Source organism: Dermacentor silvarum, chromosome 11 (genome assembly GCF_013339745.2).
Source record: "Dermacentor silvarum isolate Dsil-2018 chromosome 11, BIME_Dsil_1.4, whole genome shotgun sequence".
NCBI classification, from domain to species: domain Eukaryota; kingdom Metazoa; phylum Arthropoda; class Arachnida; order Ixodida; family Ixodidae; genus Dermacentor; species Dermacentor silvarum.
The window spans coordinates 74,746,128-74,767,405 of record NC_051164.1 but is presented as its reverse complement, the minus strand read 5'-3'; the positions used below and the strand labels follow the sequence as shown (position 1 = coordinate 74,767,405).

At 44.3% G+C, this 21,278-nt stretch overlaps 2 protein-coding genes across 3 annotated transcripts in view; one reads left to right on the top strand and one right to left on the bottom strand.

Moving 5' to 3' along the window:
- LOC119433691 (HMG box-containing protein 4) lies at window positions 1–11,426 on the top strand. Its single transcript, XM_037700945.2, has 7 exons — window positions 1–848; window positions 3,447–3,652; window positions 5,523–5,876; window positions 7,233–7,317; window positions 8,282–8,346; window positions 8,772–9,119; window positions 10,287–11,426. The coding sequence occupies exons 1-7, from the start codon at window positions 470–472 to the stop codon at window positions 10,452–10,454; spliced, it is 1,605 nt and encodes a 534-aa protein (XP_037556873.1). The 5' UTR covers window positions 1–469; the 3' UTR covers window positions 10,455–11,426.
- Window positions 11,427–14,141: 2,715 nt separating this feature from the next.
- LOC119432942 (atherin) overlaps window positions 14,142–21,278 on the bottom strand; it is a 36,223-nt gene continuing 29,086 nt past the window's right edge. For both annotated transcript variants that reach the window (XM_037700086.2, XM_037700088.2), the window contains one exon: window positions 14,142–19,120. In XM_037700086.2, the coding sequence (XP_037556014.1) occupies window positions 18,980–19,120 (141 nt within the window). In that variant the 3' untranslated portion in view covers window positions 14,142–18,979. The remainder of the gene's footprint in view (window positions 19,121–21,278) is intronic.

Below are 21,278 nucleotides of genomic sequence, written 5' to 3'. Positions count from 1 at the left end.
GTCGCATGGCGGTTTTTGTTGTTGTTTTTGACAAGAATTCAACGTCGCAAATCGTCCTGACGCGCCGTCGAGCAGTTCATATTTAACATCCTGCTGCGATTATCGCTCCACGGACGCCACTTTTATCGACTCGGACGTCCTCTGATCGAGCTTACGTCCAGCTAGCGGGCACCGAGCGCCTATGGCGTCATTGTGGCGGCGACCTACTCATCAGGTACTGCGCGCGGCGCGCACTACGAGAGTCTGGTCCGCCAGTCCGTCGCATCGAAGCTCTTAGAATCGCTACACCCTCCGCCTGAGAATCTCTCGAAGAAAACCTGAAAGCGTCGTCGGGCGACATCATTCAACGAGGCTCAGTTTCCGCAAACTTGTTCAAATTGCTTGTGCAGGGCGACTTTCACTTTTCTCGGGTGACCACTAGCCGTTTCGTCCAACATCCTCCAGAGTAAGAGAGGAAAAAGAAGAAACCATGGCTAGCGGCGGCATCTCAAGATCGGGTCGTGTTCGCAAGAAGTCGGCCAAGTTAATGGAAATGGAAGATTGGGACGCGTTCGACCTGAACGACGCACCTTCGAAGGGCAAAAAGAGGCCGCGGTCGGACGAGCCGGACCCGCTGGTCGAGCCGCCGGAGAAGAAAGTGGCTCCCATCAAGATCGCCAAGGCGGCGGCGACCAAGGCGGCGCAGTCGGCGGCGAGCCCCGTCAAGGCGAGGGCCGTGGACGGGGTGATACACCTGAAGAACCTGCAGAACATCCAGGAGTCCGGCTACCTGAACGTTCCGACGGCCCCTAAAGCGGTGCCCGTGGCTCAGCACCAGCAGTTGTACGGCTCCAGCAACGTCGGGGACGGTACGTTTTCTGCTAGCCGCGACCTTCAGCGTCGCCTCTTTAAGCCCCGCAGTTGCTTTGGGTCGTTAAACCCCGTGAATCAATCAATCAGTGCTTTAATTCACCTCGCCGCCCGCGATTAGGATGCGAGCACAGACACTCACGCTTCACTGCGAATCACTGTGAAGGGCGGACACGGTTCTTGGCCAGATGAAAAGTGGATCACGCCTTTGCTAGAAAAAGGGGGGGGGGGGGGGGGGGTTCATTTATAAAATGTGGAAAGATTATGACGGGCCGCCCGCCTAGCATGCTACATCAGGTTAACCCGACCGTTACGTGAAACTGACACTCCAGAAGAAAGCAGAGAGACAAAATGAAGATGAAAGTGCATGTGTCCCGTTTGCCTGTTGTCCCATTGTCTGTACAATTTGCATTGCTGTATGTGTTATGACATTATCATAACATAGCAGGGATGCACCAGCACCTGGTCACACACATTTTCTTGGCCGGAGCATTCATTTCCAGTCTGCTCGCCTGATAGTGGTCACATTTCATCATCAACACCTGGTTGAGCTGCAACTGTATTCCACGGACCGCTTTTGGGGATACCACTTTCAGCGCATGTTGATTGGCTGACCAATTGATAAGATGCCCGTTACTATAGTGAGACGTTGTGCTGGACGCTGCGTTGCGCCAAAGTGAAAGTGTCCTCGAATGTGATGGACCAAGAATGCAGGCCCTGTTTACAACAAAAGTGCGTGGGGCTCTTGCTGCAGTGTATTGGGCCTGCATTGGCTGATCCACTGGGGGCAATTGTTCCGGAGGCAATTTAATCCTGATGTGTCTGCATTCGCCTGTCGTATTCCAAAATTAGTGCTGCACAATAGCATTCAAAGTACTGTCCGGTCGAATGAAACTGCAAACAGCAGAGTGCATGCCCAAAGCATAACTGAAAGTACAGTGCGTGTCGTTGGCCAGTCATCACTAGAGACAGACGCATGCTTGCATCCAGTTTGCCTGCTGGGTGCGAGCATGCTCAACCTGCTGCAGTAATTTTTCTTCTGTTTTCCTTCACATTCTTGTTTTCAAACCTGCAAGACATTTTGAAGTAAATGAAGAGTGCAAGATCTCCTTTGCTTGATATTTTTAAATATCTTTAATTGAGCAATATGGGGGGGCAGCACAATTCAAGAATATATAAGCCCGCGTAACAATAAACATTTCGTCATACAGTAGCAAAAGGTCATTGAGAAATGCATCAGCTTTAGTGGTGCAGAAGGGGGAAAAAAATCGCATCGGGATTGCTTATGTTCAATGTTAAAGGGCCTCTGAAACACTTTTTTGAACATAGTAAGATCCCGTGTTACAATCCCGTGTCGAAAAGAGCAAAAAATCGCTTGCTCTCAGTTTCGCAATGTCATCATGCAGCATCATTGCAAGCAGCTGCACCCACCAACAGCTATTGGCTGATTTCGTGATTGCGGGAACACTCTCAGTACTTCATAATAGCTAATTTTGAGTTAAAATAAATGAAACATATATATGTCTGCGATCTCAAAAAGACAGAAATATAATTTCATCATTGCACTGCCTGTCTATGCACAACTGCTGTGCATAGCTATGTTGGTTGCGCATGGCCTCTGAGATAGCAGCGGCGTGATGTGTAGCGTAGTTTAGCCCGGCCACCACGGGGTACTGCGACAACCCTTTCGCCACCAAGACTCTCACCTTTTGGGCGAGGCTTTGTCCCCTTGGCTTCTACCCTGTTTAGCTTCCAACATGCTAGCAGGGATGGAAAGAGAGAGAAAGCCGAGTATCTGTGCGATAACTCCACTTGAAGGATTAGAGAAATTGTGGCATGAGATTCGCGAGACAACATCCTTTAATAGTAGAGCCATTCTATGATTAGTTAGGAAAGTATTTCTGTACCCCTTTAATGTTCAGCATGGACACTCTAACATTGCGGGGAAAAAATGGCCACTATGTTTTAATCCATCAATCGTTTATTCATACAATGTGTGTACAAATACATGGATGGATATGTGAGTACACAAGAGACCTCCTGTTACAGAATACGAGAACTTAGTCGAAGACTGTGGTGCAACAGTACAGCATAACATATAAGACAAAATAATAACGAAATGAATTCATAGAAAATACGAGTAAAAGAAATATTATACAATTAATCAAGTAACGAAGGTGACATTTAAATAGTGAGAATGAATCATCAATTGTGTTTGTTATTTGTAAGGGCTGAATGCGAAATTACGTTTATCAAAATTGTCAAGATCATTATTTGCTTCATAACTAATGGGATCTTGTTCCAGAACTCAATTGCTGCAAAAGACGTGTCTGCTTGCCTTAGTACGTATCGATGGTAGAAGAATGTTATGGATGCGAACCTGAGTTACTTTCTCCTTAGCATTAAGCTAAAATAAATAGTCTAATATTTATTGGTCAAAAGGTGTGTGAGGCTTCATTAACCCTTAACCCACATGCTCCATGTGGTGCCGTAGAAGCATGCCCTTGATTGCTTCTTAATGACCTGTGCCAAAGCGAATGAATCTCTCTCGATTTACGTGATTCTGACCTGGCCCTGATCCTCCCCTTTGCCACCAGATTCATCAAGTTCATCGTCGGAGTCCAGCGAGACCAGTTCAGAGGAAGATTCAGATTCGGATGATTCAATGGAGTATGGTCGGCCACTTCCACACATTCAGATGCAGCAGCAGAAGGGCAAAAAGCCGACATTCCAAATGCTTCCTCAGGCCAAGGCTGTGGCGGCTGGTAACACAGACTTTGAGGCCAGCCAGCAAGCTAGACAGGTGAGCGTGCGCTCGCATTCTGTTTTATGTGCATGTTTTGCAGGCACGCATTGCACAGAATTCTGGGGCGCCAGTTTGCATTTTCAGTCGAACCTCGACATTGGTAGCCTCTGTGGTATTTGACCAGACTCAGAAAAGACTGTGGATGTTGTTGCATTTCCAGCATCAGCTTACAAACGCAACGTGCGCCTGTTTTCGGGCCTCTGTGCATACCACAGGTGCCTTTTGGAGAACTTTTGTAAGATTTTAGAACCTGTGATTCGTTTAAGAAAGGAAGGTGGATATCCACATTATTTGGGGGCTGGACCAGAGCCTTCACCGAGCATCAACAGTGCCTCCAGGCTCTGCCCTTACTGTAGTCGTGGACAACTTCTCTTGGCTATGAAGTGAAGGCTACGGAACCAAAGCACGCCTGTGGCATCAGTGCTCGAAGTAGTCCTGCAATTTCATTCACCTTTTCCTATGTGGAAAATAGACCACATATTTGTTTCGTCTTCTACAACACATAATTTGAAACGATACATACCATTTACCAGTCAGCTTTATACCCTTTCGAGTCATCGTGCATGCAAGACCGTCGCTCGTTTTACACGTGAGTGCTCGACGCTTGCTGTCCCACCTGTAAGCTCTCCTGAGAGACCGATGACCAACTCCAGCAAGAAATGGCTGTCAAAGCACACAAAAAACGTGTTTGCGGAAACCAGCTGAACCTATCTGGAAATCACAACTGTCGGAGTGTCAAAAAAGTTAGCATGCTGACTTATGCTGTGCCAGCTCTACTGATGCCTGCGTCGATAGCATGTTCTCTCTAATGCCGAGGCCATATGTCTGCTTCGAGGCTCCAATGCAGGCTGCATTGGTTGCGGTTCAGAACTCCATACGTAAGGAATATCTATAACCATCAGCCCGCTTCAAAAATTCACGCTGAGCTAACTGTGCCTGCCTTCAAAAGTAAAGGAGCTATGCAAGGTCGAAAAAATCAAAACCAGAACAGGTGTCAAACTCTCCCGGACTACATTGCATACGAATACATGTGCAGAAGCTCCGCCCCCATTGCTATTGCTTTATAGCCAAGAAAAGTTGTCTGCGAGTATGGGACACTTCGATGAAGACCGATGCTGAACTGGTGACACTGCTGTCAGTGCACGTGGCAGTATTAATAAATTATCGGGTATAAAAAAGTGCTTTACTTACTCGATTCTAACACACTTTATTTCCAGAAAAATTTGCGCCTATTGTTATAAGCAGTGTTGTATTTGTAACAAAAGTATTTTACTGTCAGATGTGAGTTTGTTATAACGAAGTGCGATGAGGTGTGATTTAGCATAATTGGCTTTCATTGATCCACTTTGAATCTCTCCTTGCCCAAGTTTTCTTTCTTGAAGAAAAGTTTTTGTCTTACATTTAAAAGTACTTGTACTTGAGGTCAGAACATTCAAAGTTGGTTTCACACCGCATGCTTCCCCAGGGTTAAGTCTGTGGGCCAATGGCAAAAATCTGGAACAGGTTGCCCATTGCGAAAGAAGACCTTCGTATCTGCTCATTTTCTAATCGTGTGCCCTTTGACTTGTAAAGAAAACTTAAAGAAGTAATGTAACTTCATTATGAAACTGCAGTGCGCACACAACAAACGAGACACAAGGCAAAGGTAACACACAAGAGCTGTTTTGTTTGTCGCTGTCGATGTATAACTTGTTTTCATCTTCTCCTAGCTCTGAATGCTCCTGGATTCTTTCACTAGAGGACAGGTGAAGCGGTTATTTCCCGGAGTCCTTTTTCTAACTAGTGCAACCACAGAAAAAAAATACTCTATTTTTAGTCATTCAATGCTAGTGGCTAAGCTCGTTGCATTTGTTCTCTAATGACGCAGCGAGCCATGCACCACATGGAACCCAGGGCCGACATGATCAACGTCGAGGAAAGTGACGACGATGATGACGACGATGACGACGACGATGATGATGACGACGACGACGACGATGATGACACACGAGACTCCCACCTGGTGATTGCAGAAGACGAGCGACGGCCACCGCCCAAGCGGGGCGGGACAGCACCATCCGCGAGGGGAAAAGCGAGCGCTGCCCCCAGGGCCAAGGCTAGCCGCCCAGTCAAGAAGACCATCGACGATCCGGAGTATGAGGAACCTGCTCCCAAAAAGGGCACCAAGAAACCTGCCACGCCTAAGGCACCAGCCGCGTCCAAGAAGGCGCCTGCCAAAGAGGTGAGCTTGCCACCTTTGCTTATCGAATTTGTCTTTGTACGAAAACAATGCGACACATTTCCGTTGTTTCTTTTTCGTGAAGGTACCAGCTTGACTGAGCACCTTTAGTTGTATTCAGAATCGCTCTTCGATTGTGTTGCGAGTTTAAAGGGCTCCCCCAACAATTTCTCGCCTCAATGTTTATTAAGCGTAGCCACCTGTCAGACTAATTTCACAAGGCTAATTTCAATTCTCGGTTCAATTTTAGTTTCCAACATATATAAATTTGTTGGTGGCCTCCTTGGCAAGAAAGCCTTGTCAAGCAGCTTGATGTGGTCAAGGAGCCACTGGTGGGTGACAGAACACAAGGAATGTCAAAATATTGTGGTGACTGAGTATTGTGATATAAAACATGATTGAGCCATCGCAGTGGAATGTGTCCACCGAACAGCATTTATACACAACCATGTGACAATGAGATTAAATAATTTTATATGTCGAGTGCGCAAGAGATGGAAACATTTGATCACGTGAAAAAGTGTGCATATACAGGTTAGACAAAGAAAGAATAAGGTCCAAACCTTAATCACACCAAGTTCCTGGCACGTTCCGGAAATAAACTAGAGAGGGAGATACTGGAAGCCTTTTACATTGCAAGGGCCGAGGGTGCATGCATTAGCTGCCCGTCAGTGGCACTCGCTGACAAAGGGATTGCCTTTCTTATGCGATAGAGAGTTCATGACGTCATGGTGGTGCAATTCTTTTTGATGTATATAAAACTTGTGTCTTCAAATAAAAGATTTTGTTGGAAGTTAGCGCGCGTCCGTTGTACCTGTCTTCTTTTTGTCCTTGTCTCTTAAGTGCTGTTATTTCTTTAAGCTCTTCGATGAACATCATGGGAATCATCACTGCATTCTCTGAGTATTGCACCCCCGTTCATGCATTGTTCTTGTCTCTGTTCCCGGCCTTAAATTTTGAGGCGAGAAACAGAACGAAACATTTGTTTTAGAAAAAGCGCACACGCACTTCCTGCTCATTTCGGCACCATTGTGGTGGCAAGTGCTCACAGTCATTGAGTGAACTCTATTCATGTGTCTTAAGGTGGGTCACACCCCATTTTATTTAATAAGTGGATGTCTACTGCAATTTACACTGCCCATAAAACTATGAGCCTTACTCCGTGTAATAGTTGAATACTTTGCTGTATCTATCAATGCTTCATCTTTTGGGCGAAACTGCAAGATTTTTTTAGTGGCATTGGTCCGTGCATTTTCCTACATTATGTCTTTTTGTCGTGTTCATTTTCTTTTTTTCGAATCGTATGAACGAGATTATACTGTATTTGAGGTGTTATTTGCTTATGATTTTCTTTTGCAGAAAGCGAAGACAAGGCCCATGACTGCGTACATGTTGTGGTGCCAGGAATATCGTCGCAGGATAGTCAACGACAACCCTGACCTGGGTGGGCATGCCATTTTACCTGCATTTGCATATTTGACATAGAATGCTAATTATTTTCAGCACCAATCTATTACATGATTGTGGTGGATCAGAAATGTATGGCATACACTGTGGAGCACTAAGTTTCATTCAGATAGCTGGCTATAATGCTGTCTACCTTCCCATATGTGTGCAGTTATTAAACAACAACAAAAAAAAGAATGACAAAACAATGTTCTGCTTCTTTATTGTTTGCAATTTGAGTACTAAAGCAGAAGGCCTGTTGCTTATGATGAGGGACTATCCAGTGAAATAAGCTAACGCAGCATGAAATAGACACCATTCAGTAAAGCATTCTTCTCTGAGTCAAGCCAGTTTTTAGTGCCTCAATTGTTTTCGTGGGTCAATGAGCAGACAACTATCGCCATCTACACTCAAGGATGGGCAGTAGCTGACGCTTCGGTTGGCAGTTGCTTGCTAGACAGCAGGGGAGAACAAGCCAAGCACATTGAGTGTGAACAGTGTCAACGCGCAGCCTTGAATAGCAGCACGAAGGCAGCGTCTAGTTTCGCTCTGGTGCCATCGTATATTCTGGCATTGCGGCACGCAAGTCTTGATGTGTCTGACAGTTTAGATGCGGTAGTGGAGTACTTGACTAAGTAAATATTTGCTCGTTTCTTCGTTCGTCCATTAGTTTGCTCGCTCACTTGCTCGTTCTACGTCGTAAAACACTAGGCAATCGGAAAACATCAAAGTGCGTCTTGGGCCACTAGGGTTCGATGAGCCAAATGCGCACTGGCGTCTTGTGCTGCAATGATTTGCATTTGTACTATGCTTCACATTACGTAGATGTCAATTACAGTTGAGTATGCCAAAGTTTTTGTTCATCTGAACATCATTTCGTTGAATAAATATAAACTTGCACTCTGTAAAAGCTGTGCAGAGCATGCTATTGCTTAGAAAATGTGTACTTGGACATGTTACAGATTTTGTCTCTATAAGCAAGAAGCTAGGAGAAGCCTGGAAGATGCTACCAGAAAAAGAGAAAATTGTAAGCTTTTTCTGCTTTTCGGGACATGGGAAGTGTTTGTCTGTTCAGCAGTTATAAATGTTTTTCTGGAGCCATATTGTCAGTTGATCCCATGTGACCACTGAGAGGCTTTTGTCAATGCACCCTATGCAATGAAGCTGCACTAAATTTGACATGCATTTCGAACTGGTCACATTAAAAGATGATGTTATTATTTATTTTTCGTGCATTTACAGAGTCGGCAGCTATCAAATAAAGCATAAGAAGCCAGATAAGAAATTTTTGTGTCCATACTCCTTCAAATGTTCGCTTGAGCAACGAGTGTCTGTTGAAAGTAATACTTACACCCAAGAATGATTGGCCCATAACACGGCCCCTGCTCTCGAGTCAGTTATTTCTGGATTTTGTTAGCACTGAATATATTTATTTTCTTCATTGGATTCTAGGCATGGCGCCGTAAGGCCAAAGTTCCGGCCACCAAAGGTTCTATGCTGATCAGCACGGGACGGCCGTCAAACACGGCTGCGTCAACGCCAGCCACGACCACCGCTCCTTCCACAACCACCGCGGCTACCGCGCAGGGACGGGCGTCAGGTGGAGCCACGAAAGCTGCTCCCTCGGCAGCCACGACACCGGCCACAACTCTGGTTTCGGCTCAGGAAGATGCCAGGGCAATGGCTTCTACGGGGGAGGGCCCGCGGTCGCTTGGCATTGGCCCAGTCGACGTAGCCGCTCACCTGAAGCTCCTGGGCGAGTCACTGAGCACCATAGGCCAACGACTGACCGAGCACGAGGTACGTTAGGTGCCTGTTTTGGTTCCTGCTTCTGGTGCAACATTTTTTTGACAGCGATAGCTATTATATTTGAAGTTTCTAAGCTGACCTTGGTCTGTTAGCCAAAGTGTTGTGTTGACCCCCTAAGGGCTCTTCAATTTTGAAGAAACAGTACCACAATGGCCAACTTTTCAATCACGTGGTCTACTTCAGTAACATAGTTAAAGAAACTGCAAATCTCATATGGCAAAGAATACACTTTCTTTTTTTTTACTGGCATGAATCGCTCACTTCCCTCTTTGGAACTTTGCGAGAAACAAATAGATTGTTTAGTACCAACACAAATGTTCTTGTTCCGCAATTTTTGCTCTATAGCTATTGACTCTTTACATATGGAATCCTGAATTTCTCGAGAATACAACAAATAATTAATTACAGCGCCTTTTATGCGAGCCGTTCAAAACGTGCGCTATGTGCAGCAAGGCTTATGATGTAAACAAGGAGACTCGTCACATTACCAAAAGCTGACGTGGAGGTCAAGTACATGCAAGTCAGCCATGAAGGCTATGCATTGACTGACGCAGGAAGCTGCCATATTGACCTATGCAACTCACTGTTGTCTGGAGTATTACAGCAAGTATATAGTGATGCCCAACAGTCTTACTAAACAAAAGTGAAGATGGTAGCATATCTACTGCCACCTATGTTGTGAAAAAAGAAAATGCCGCTTGACGCGCTCCACACACCACAGGCCATTCAGAAAATGATAAAATACCTGTTATGAATGAGGCAGGCTCATCACAAGCCAAAGTGATCGCACGGTTGCACATTAAAGACTGAGCTACGTCCATTTGTTACAACTTAACATTGCTCACATGCCATGTATAGGCACAGTACGATATTTACAGGCCATCAAAATCAATAGAAGGCCCTTTGCAGGTCCGTTCGAGGCATTAGTACATTTGCATTTGTTTTGCATGGACCCATTTGCAGATGTATCTTATTGTTGTTTTGCCAGTATCAGCGTGTATTGTTGTAATGAATGTTGGATATAACAAAAGCATTTTTTGTGTCAAATGTGTAACTTCACTATAATGAGGTTTGGCTGTGGATGTCTGCTACTCCTTACCTTGTGCCAAACTAAAGTACTCAGCGTTGACGAGCGCACGCTGCTCCCGTCTCTCGCAGGGCCAGATAGCAGTGTCAGGGAGTCTCTCTGTCTTGCTCGACTCAACGCTGTGCGCCCTGGGCCCACTGCTCTGTCTGACGGCCGTCGGAAAGGAGATGAACGGATGTTCAAAGGAAACGCTCACCAGGATTCTCAACAACATCGCCTACGTCATGCCTGGCCTCTGAACCTGCTCTCTGGCCAAACCACAGAGATGGCTACCACCTCCATCATTTGCAGCACTGTCCTCTTGCGCAGCACAACGTAGACGGCATGCGAAGTCCGCTAGTGCGCTCTTCCATACATCACGTCTGACCTAACCAACATGGCCGAGCTCTCGCACTAGCATCGTAAATGAGCAGTCGGAGTGGTCAATCCAGAGCCACCACCATCCCTGCAGCCCTCCGTTCCTCGCAACATCCAAGATTTCAAAGCACGCTTCTCATCGTCAACAGTGCTACTAGTGGGGAGCCCATTCGCCTTGCTCAGGGCAAGCTTAGGTGCACGGAAAGCCTGCTTACCAAATTTCACGTATCGTCCACTTGGCACCAAGAGGCGACTTGTCGGAACTTCAGTGTTGCTTTCTTCCATTGCTCCAAGCACAAAATGACGAAGCTTAGACAATGATTTTGCATCGTGCAACATCCAATTGTTGAGTTCCAATTGTCACATTTTTCTATGTATGCCAAAGTGGAGTGAGCGCGTTACCAAAATCAGCATGTCTGCCACTTTTCCCAACTTCTTATTCGTGGTTTGTGCGAACGAGCTTGTGCATTGTCAATTTCGCCTTGAGGGGGTTTGCAAATCTTACACTTTTGCCACACTCAGTGCTTTTATGTGCCAGTTGCATGCATCTTGAAAATCGGGACGTCCTGTATTCCCATTACTACTGAACTTTGTGGTTCTTTTCTATCTTCTCATGGCACCCTGTGATGTCAAAACAAGTGGGGTAAAATTTTATCAACTGAATTTGTGGCAGCCGACTCGTACTCATTACGGAAAGCAGCAACTTTGAATATTGACAAAATGTACATAGCACTTTGTACTTGCCATGCAAGTTGTCTTTTTCTTTCCCCCAATAGTGAAGCACATTTTTGATGGCTGTTTTGGCTTCATCTTCCTCTTCTCATTCAATTCACATTAAAGGACTACCGACAACATTTCTGACTTGTCATTCTTTTGTGGTAATAGAAGGTCCTAAACCCTAAACCTGAACCTTGGAAAATATACTGGCAAGTGCCCTAGCACCCTAATTTCGTATAAAGCTTCTTTCAATTTTGGTACACAGGATTACTGGTTTCAATACCTTCGGGTACCCTGGGAGTGACCCAGTGCATCTCATGATCTCATGACACATCTATGTCATGGGTACCGATTTGCGTACCCATTTTGGTACTCAGTGGGGGATTAGATACATCGGCACATCACAAGATACGCTGGGTCACATATATCTGTGATCACTGCAGTTGCTGCACGTGAGCACAGCCATAAGGAATGTGCACAGTGTTCTTTACTGTATCATTAAAAAAAAATCTATTCCGAGGAACGTGCCAACACCACAATCGGAAAGTTATTTAGTTGGCGTCGTGAATGGACCCTTTTCACGGCAATCCCATGGACGCCGTCTTGCTTGATCACCTGGTGACGTGTACATTCCTTGCCTCAGCTGCCTCCGTGTAACAGATGTACATTATGCTGGTGCATGTCCAGCAAAGTTGTTTCGGTGGATATCGTCGACGGTGGCTGTATGAACACGAAGCTTTGGCCACAGCTACCAAAGACGTGATTGTAAGCGCTTTCGGAGCTCAATACGCCTGTCCAAACGACACGAACAGCGTATACGGTGCGCTGCAGTACTACAGGTTTTCCCGCTCACTTTAATCCAAGCGCCAGTCAATTTAATCCATCCGCCATTCAAATCAATCCAATTGCCGGTCATCTTAATCGGAAAAGCACTGTATTTAATCCAAACACCAGCGATCGAATTTAATCCAAGCATAGCATCCTTCAACAACAATCGAATTTCATGGCAACCGAAATTTTCTAATATATTAGGGGTTGATATTTTTATTGAAAATATAAGGGCAAAGTGTGGGGTCAATAGCATTCCTCCCACGTGACAGACAACAACCTTCGGACTCTTTTCTTCTTTGTAGTAATAAATTACACGCTTTACGCAGAGCACTTAGATGTGTCAATTAATGATACGAAGGACCTACCCTAACGACTCAGTACGTTTGTATAAAATCGTTTCAGGGTCCCTTTAGAGGGACTGACAACCGATTTTTAAGAATATTTTTTATGGTGCAAGGAAAAGCTCACCCTCAGTAGTGTTTGCACCTGTAGCGGTTACTTCGAAAACGCGTGGATATCATGTAAGCCAAGTTTTTCGATCTGAGCAGCCTCTAAAAAAGAGTAAGTGCATTTTGACCTTTTCAACCACATTTGAAAATAAAAAGCTGGTAAAACAAGTTTGTGTTGTCGTGCAGAGCTTTCTTATGTTTATACCGTGTTTTTCCCCCAAGTACACCCCTACGCCATGGCTGGCTGGCCCCCACCGTCGCTATTCTGTCGATAGACAAGCCAAGCCAAGTCATCGAAGACAGCGCCACTTTTCTACTTGCTACATATGAATGCCTACCTGCACATCATAAGTTTGAAAAAACTTATACAGAAAAAAGTGTACTGCATTTCAAAACTAGTAAAAAGGCCAGGAACCGTGTACACTAGAAGGTCACGTGGTAGACCTCATATGCATCTTCATGTTTTTGCCGCGTGGGGCGCCAAAGGTCATTTTTCGGGACTTTAAGTGAAGAATTATATAAATTCATGTTTAATGAAAAAAGTGTGGCTTATTTTAACCAGTTTGATAGGCAATCTTTCCATCAGCGGGGTTATCTCGATCCTTGTTCTGAGCAGTTGTCTGTCCCTTTAAGAGAGTGACGCCGGTACCATGTTGTCATGGGCATCAACCGAAACACCAAAGAGTGACTCAATGATGATCACTAGGCACCGATAGGCCTTGGTCACGAGTGAAGATCAAATGACTATTGCTGCCACTACCGGTAGCCTTTAATCAAACAAGTCGTCATCGACACCATTCATGTTCTCATGAAGTTAGCAATTTCCTGCATGATACACTAAGTGATAGGGCCAAGTCACTAGTGATCAAAGTCAACTATGCGCAATTCAGTGTTCTTGCTGCTTTGAACGCCACAACGTTGTGGATGTCAAATGAAATGTCATAAAACGAGTGATGCAAACATGCCTTTTAGGGACTGGTGTGCTCAAGTCATTAGTGATTATGAATCAGTTACTTTCTCTGCGAGTGGCAGCTTTCATTTGTACATGTTGTCATTAGTATCGGTCAAACTGTCATAAAATGAGCATTTTCATTATCATTTCCAAATGATAGCACCGAGCCATTAGTGATCACTAGTGATGTACTCGGTTCTCTCCTACTGTCATGCAGCATAACATCATGGATATCAAATGAAAAGTTATTTAAACGACGATTGAATTATGGTAATTCAAAGACACTGGGACTGGGTCACTAGTGAACATGAATCAAGTCTTCAGAATGACTGGTAGCTTTGATTCATGCATGTTTGATATCAATGTTTAATTATAACACTGAGTTGTTAGGGATCAGTAGCGATGAACTCAATTCGGTGTTCTTGTACATTTATGCAGCATAGCATAATGGATGTCAAATGAAAACACTTTTAAACAGCGATTTAATTTTGATGGCCAAGAAAAGCTAGGATGTAGTCACTAGTGATCGCAGATAACTTAGTTCTGTATGACAGTGGTAGCCATCATTTGCGCACGTCGTCATTGATATCTTTCAAAATGTCAGTGTGCATAAGTCAGAATTAACTTATTCAACAAACTTTATTCAACATATATGTCTGTCTTGTTTATACAATGCTCTCGCCCTTTCGCCGGGCAGGTGACAATGACAAGTGAAAAATTGTTCAATGGCACACAAGAAGACAAAAAAAAAAGAGGCCACACACGGGCGCTACAAATCTCGCAGCCAGGCAAGAATATTATATGTTGCTTCAATAAAGGAGTACAGCACACAAGGATGACTCTTCTAGCTTGATTGCTTGTTCATTTGCACTCGATTTTCATGTGGAGGTTGAATTCAATGATAAATTCCACTTGATACCACATTTGTATGCAATACACGCCTGCTGCATCCAAAAAGAATAAAAAATACAGGCCATTTGCATCAACGCTTGGTGGGAAATTTTAAATTTCTTGTTTTAAGGAACAGCGGCCACTCTACATAGCCTGCTTCACGAGCGCTTCGCTCTTCCAGGATAGAGGAAGCCACCGTTGCTTTTCCTGAATAAAATTGTTTTTCTTAGTCCAGCACCACAAAAACAGATGTGTACTTTTGAATCATTCCGAATTTACAAGGCAAGATCTGCATGCAAAAAACAGCCCGAGATACTTTAAGGACAGCACTAGTACCACACAGTATCGCCGCTACCATATTGGTTACCTGCCTGCTTTGTGCATGCTAGCTTGTCCATGGCATGTGTACACCTGGTGCGACTCGCCTAGTATGCATAATGCTGACGGGTGGCCAAGATAGCAGGGGTAATGGTAGAGCACTTGCGCAATGCTAAATCCGTTTTATCTAAATGCCACCTCTGTACAGAATACGAGCACAAATGAACTAGCAGTTAGCCTGAAAAGTACTTTATATAAGGCTCCCTTACTTATGCAACATTCAATGCAACTTGATAGCATTTTCAACAGACATCATCGTGCTCACACATGTAGATCAAACAGCTGTGCAACTAAGCTGTACTATGAATGCTCGGATGTGAACACAAAAAGAATGGCACTCGAGAGCGGCTCTCGTAATCGATGGGGTCCGCACGACCGTTATACTGTGGCGCCCGTCATGCATTTCTACAGGTACTATAGCCATGCGATTTGAAGCCAAACGGGAGGGACAGCTGACACTAGCACGCATCATCACGGTCGAGCAGTCATCTGACAAGAGGCACGTTGCTGCGATGTAATGTATCAGGCGTTGCTTCTTGCCACGCACCGAAATTAATGAACCTTTCATGTAGGTGCTGAGCTCAACTTGGGCACACTTAGCTTCGAGACTCGGGCGATATATGTGCACTGTGCAATGAAAGCTGTTACGGCACTAGTAGAACACAAAGATGGTCACTACAGTAAATAACTAAAACGCCAAAAAACTAAAGTACTTCTCAAGGCTCCTGTGTGGTTGCTGAAGCATTCTTTGTCTTCAACCTATTAGTTTTTAGTGTGCTTGGTGCTTTCTTTGTTTAATTTATACTGTGATCATTCACGAACAGTCTTATAACAGTAGACTCTTGTAATTAAATGGCCAATTGACCTGCTACAAAACTGTACCCCAAGCAATGGCACAATTAAGATGACAAAGCTTGGTATTCCGTGCATTAGTATTGGAGCACCTTGTGCTTCTTTGGAAAAAGCCATAAAGAAAGTATATTAACTACTATAACGATGTGCTAGCTTCTCCTGTGTCCTATAAACATTATGTACAGCAACCATTTTGCCAACACCTGAATAAGCTGGTCATGTCCCTTTCAGCTTCACAGGATGAGAACATTCTATCGTAACTGCAAGTCACTGCAATACCTCTGGCAAGAAGTGGCCAATCTTGTCACAATCTCTGCACATTTGAGCACTCGCGTGGCATCGCGCAAAATAAGCGCGCAGACCAGTCACTTTCGTCTATAATTATTGCACAAACTTTGATATAAAGTTCAGCTTGGCCCACCTCACTATCCACTATGCAAAGGTAAATCGCCACATGTTGCACAGTGAAGTTTTGTTCACGAATTCACTGTGGTCACAACTGCTGGTGACGAAACGGAGTTTAGGCAGTGTCGTTCACAACACTTTGAGGACAAATTCGACAAATTCCAAGCGTGCAGGCGAAGCCGAGTGGTGTGCCCAGAGGCACGCCACCGCGAAGAAAGTGCGATGTAGTTCAATATTCCAAGACGACGCAAAATGCATCGCACTAAGTAAGGCAGCTGACGTGGCTGAAACAATGTTGCATAAAACACGTACGCATGCTCGTACATGACAATGAGTGGCTCTCGTCCGTCATCAGCAGCTGTGCCGAAGAATCCACAAAAAACCTTAGTGTGCAACATGCGGCAGGTCACTTTGGCCAAACATCCAAAAGACAGCTATGCCGGTGGAGAAGCCGAGATGTCCCCACTATGAAAAACGGTTGCAGACGCTAAGTTGCTTCAAATACACATGTTTATGCTAATGCCTCTAAAGCTCATCCATTCCTTGATCCCTTTGACCACTCTCGTCTGAGTCATTCTACTTTGTACAGAAGTATATCAGCAAAAGTCAAGAGAAGCACCGGATTCCGACTACAGCCCGCCAGAATGCAGCCAGGCATTGTAACGTTGCCACACGTCTCCGTGCTACCTGGAAATATGCAATAGCTTGGCTGCATGCCTACCATATTTCTGTGCGTATGATCTGCACTAAACATACTGAAGAAATTTACGTACAAAGTGGGGTGTGTGTTTTACACAGAAAGTTTGCCATAAGGCGCTGGTGCTTCATAACAACACGAAGCGAACAATGATAAAAAGCCACAATTAAAAGTAAAATTTTACTTACGAATGCGCTTCACATTGTTCTGAAGCTACCATACTACATTTCAATAGGAAGTAGCAGTGAAAGAGGCAATGCATCGACGTATCAGTCAAAATTGTTTTCTGGGTCTTCACTCTGTACCCGATTGCTTTAACAAAAACTTGCGAACATTGTATAGAGTTATTTGCATGGATTATACATGGGAAGGAGGGGAAAGGGGTATCTTTTTTTTGCCTTTTACGAGAGTTGTAAATGGGGATTGCAGATTACATACGTGGACAGGTTATACGCACAAAAATACGGTATATTCAATGAAAAGGCAAGCCACAAAGTACTAGGCTGTTGCAACTGTTGCACACTACTCTGTGAAGTGGAAGCGCCATCAACCTAAGGTTCATGAAAAGACTTGAGAAGGAGGTAAGGACAAGTTCATATAGAGCTTGTAAATGTGGTTTGCACTTGGACAGTCCCATACTGTGAAAATGATGCACAGTTTCCATAAGTATACTCGCAAGGTTTCCCAACTCTAAATGCCACACAACACAGCAGCAAACATCAACCTTGTCTCGGGGAAGTTAGAACAACATTCTTTTTCTTTTACACTAAAGGCAACAAAGTTACACGCGTTTTGACAATTGCTACACCCGTCTTTTGTAGTTACAGTAAATCTCACTCTGCTGCCCACAACATGCCAACGACAGTCAAACTACGTGTCCATGCTCTCAAATTTTTCTAACACCACGAAAGAAACATAACAAGCAAGAATGCAGAATGCTTAAATAAAAGAAGGACGAAATGCGTCCAAAGGACTTAAAAATGTCTCAAGCTGTAATGTGCCCCGTAAAACAACAGCTCCAAATTGAACTTCACTGTTGGCAGCATAGGCCTGCAGCACAAACTGTAGGAAGGGTGGTTATCCCACCAATGAGTGCACATGTGGCAGTTCCTTTTCGTTTCAACTTTTTGTCAGCGGCACTTTCACAGTCAACATCGGTGCTGTTGAATCCGTAGAAGAGAGCTGTTGAATTCGTAGAAGAGAGCAGGCGCACCTCTCTACTCCTCACTTTTATGTCGAAGTGTGAACTCTCCTTAGTAAAACAGGTAACTGATCACATTTCAAAATGCAAACAAGTGTCGAGGTCGAACGCATGTGGCGAAAAGTAGTGGGACCAAGCACAAAGGACAAATGATGTGGAAGGCCAATGGACACCACAGAGAGCAAATCACACTTCAGGCTGTTGCCTTCTATTTAATGTGACCTTTGCACTGGGTTCCAAAGTACTCTCCAGCTTGCTATCGCCAAACATTTGCTAGGTTAGATGCTATCATCAGCCAGTCCAGACATTTGATAGGTTGGATGCTCGAGCATATATCTGCATTTTGAAACTACTGTTTGACTGTTACTAAGACGTCTGTCTAGATCCATAAACATCAACTTATTTTTTAAGTAAGGTTTAGGCTTGGAAGTTGTACACTCAAGTATTACAATGCAAAAAAAGAAAAGGCGCAAAACAGGAAATGAGGGCCACACAGAGTGATGACAACCAACTAGGCCTCATAGATAACTGAACAAACATTTATATACAGTAGAGCACACACATACACACACACAAACAAAAAAAATAATTGCTTTAACAAAAACACAAAATGAGAACCAAAGTATCTGGTTACTGCTGTCACGTGCTGGAGAATTAAGCTTAGGTACTCGGGCAATCACTATTCGGCGTGCCCCCTCAGCGCCTTCTTTGTGCCTCGTCTTTTCTTGCACTGTAACACTTGAATCTTGTTCACGCCATTACTCTCATCAGTGACCTGCTTTAACTAATGCCGCTTTCACTTGACTCAATGGCATTCTACCAACCTCTCAATCTTCACTGAAGTCAACTCTGAGAGCACAGCAGTTTCTCACCAACACACAAATGACGAAAGAATGACGTCCCGACCCTTCCTCAAGCTGCTTAGACTTCAATGGTGGTTGGGAGCGCTTCCTTCGTAGTCTACATATGTACAATGGCATCGCATGCTTATGAACAAACGAGAAAGATTTGGGTGCATTGTGACTGGTCCGGTTTCAGCAGAGGTGTCCGTTTGGCAACCCCGTCTGGAGCCTCTTGATGTGATTGTAGATCTTGAGCGCAGGCCCCAGCTTTAGAGAGAGGCCCGTGAGGACGTCGCTACGCTTCAACAGGAGCAAAGAGCGGCCGTCGATTTCCTGGTTTGGAGAGAAAAGAAACAAGCAGGGGTTTATGTTGACATAATTTTCAATCCCAAGAATTTGCATAAGCTGTTTAACCCTTTCTGAACTGCGCTTGTCCTACCAATTAGTACCAATATCGCCAAAAACTACACACACTCGTCCACACGGCAGCTTCCATTTACCGGCATTTACCGGTACAGTACTGCTTACGGTACTGCTTACCGTATTTTTGCGCGTATAAGCCGCCCTTGCATATAACCCGCACCCCTAACTTTGAACTCCACCAAAAAGAAAAAAAATAACCTCGCGTATAACCCGCACGCGTATCTGCAAAAAATGAGGACTAGGAAGTTACAACTACGTGCAGTCATCATTTTGTTTTCAAAACAAATTTATTTCAAAACGAGTGCCGCAACGTTGTCAGTGCTGTCGTCCAATTCACGGCTGCCATCCGAGGCTTCATCGCCGCTCTCAAAGATGTAATCGTCTTCGGAACCATCTCGCAGCAGCTCTGTTGCCGATTTCTTCAGCAGCGGCTACGATCTTCAGTTTCTCTTTCACTGTGAAAGACTGCTGCCGAGACACACTCGTGATGCCTAAACAAGGCTGGCCAACTGTGCAAACTGGGCTTACAAGTAACAGCACCTGACTCATGCGAAAAGCGTGCGAAAAGCATCTAACTAGACTATGGATGAGGATCTGGCTATAACCTGTGTTGGCCTCTTATTGGCTTAACACACGTCGATGTCGACAGGCATGCGGACAACTCGGACTCTGCACGGCAGGCCGCGCATTGCTGTGAAACCGACCCCCACCCCCTCCCTTCGCGAATTTTCGCAGATAACCCGCACCCCCACTTTTTAAGCAATTATTTCCAATTTTTGGTGCGGGTTATATGAGAGAAAATACAGTATATCCCAACACCGGATTCTGAGTTAGGACACTCGTGCATATTATTTTGTAGTTTACATTTGTCCTGCTGTCATATGTTGAGAGAATATTATTGAAGAGCTTTCATATATCCTGATATAAAATGTTATCTCAAAACATGGTTTGTTATTAAATGTCTTTCATTGAGTACAAACACCAAAGGATATATCTAAAATTTTTTCAATGAGCACATTACATGCAAACCCTTGGGGAAGCAAACTTGAGAAATGTTTCGCAGTTTTCCAGGTAAGATATTAGGAGTTCGAGGGTTAAAATAGAGTTCTGCAATACTACAGTCACATGCTCGCTTTCACTGGCCATTGAAATCAAACACCATTGAAATCCACGAGACCCACTGACTCCGTTCTGCAGATTGCATAATTAGGCAGGCAGATTTCAGTGGCCTTTGGTTTGAATGATTCAAGGTGTGCATATAAAAATGAGAAATTTATCATCGAGCCATCTGTCATGCTTCTGAGCACAAGAAATCAATTTTGAGAGATTACCAAAAAAGAACAAAGCCAAAAGGTTTTCATTAAGCAGACAAATGGTATCTCTTTTTCTTTTAGTGTAGTCTCTTAAAAAATGCAATTTTTGATGTAAACATAATGGTGCAGTAGACTACATAAAATGGCAATTCATATTTCGAAATAAAACGTGGGTACGAGTTCTTTGCATAGCTGCATTTCAAAATAATCAGTCAAAATATCGCCCAGCATGTGTCGATGCATAGAAAGTAGCTCATAGCTATTTACCTATGGAAAAAAAAAATAAACTCTGCATTAATCAAGCTATGCACAGTTGTAGACTGGGCATGAACTACAGCATGACAGCAGTCCCACCAATTTATTTATGGCTAAGTAATGGCACATTGTCTAAAAGCGGTAGCCAAGTGGAGTTTTCTTGCGACGGAATTATCGGATACGAATTAATACATACAAATGCTTTCAGCAAACAAGCCATAACCCCATGTATGACCTTTATTTAAGTAATGAAAAAGCAATAAATAATTCAGGAAAGCTTGCACGACTTCCTTGAATGTCCCTCGCTGTCTCACGCTGCAGCATTACACAAGTAATCAAGTCTGAAAAATGCATGATTTGCAGGTACACAACATATAAGAAGGCAAATGCTGTAGGGATCGAGGTGCCTTCCGGCACCTCGTCCCCCAGCTCGCGCGTTGTGCTTAGCTAGATCTTCAGGAAGTGCCGTCCCAGAGGCAACATAGCGGACACGGCTAGCA

What these genes read in the sequence shown, in the direction of transcription:
- LOC119433691 (XM_037700945.2), top strand. Translation starts at nt 470, where the DNA reads ATGGCTAGCGGCGGCATCTCAAGATCGGGTCGTGTTCGCAAGAAGTCG. An exon ending in CAACGACAACCCTGACCTGG is followed by an intron (nt 7,318 to 8,281) that starts GTGGGCATGCCA and finishes GACATGTTACAG; the next exon opens with ATTTTGTCTCTATAAGCAAG. An exon ending in TACCAGAAAAAGAGAAAATT is followed by an intron (nt 8,347 to 8,771) that starts GTAAGCTTTTTC and finishes ATTGGATTCTAG; the next exon opens with GCATGGCGCCGTAAGGCCAA.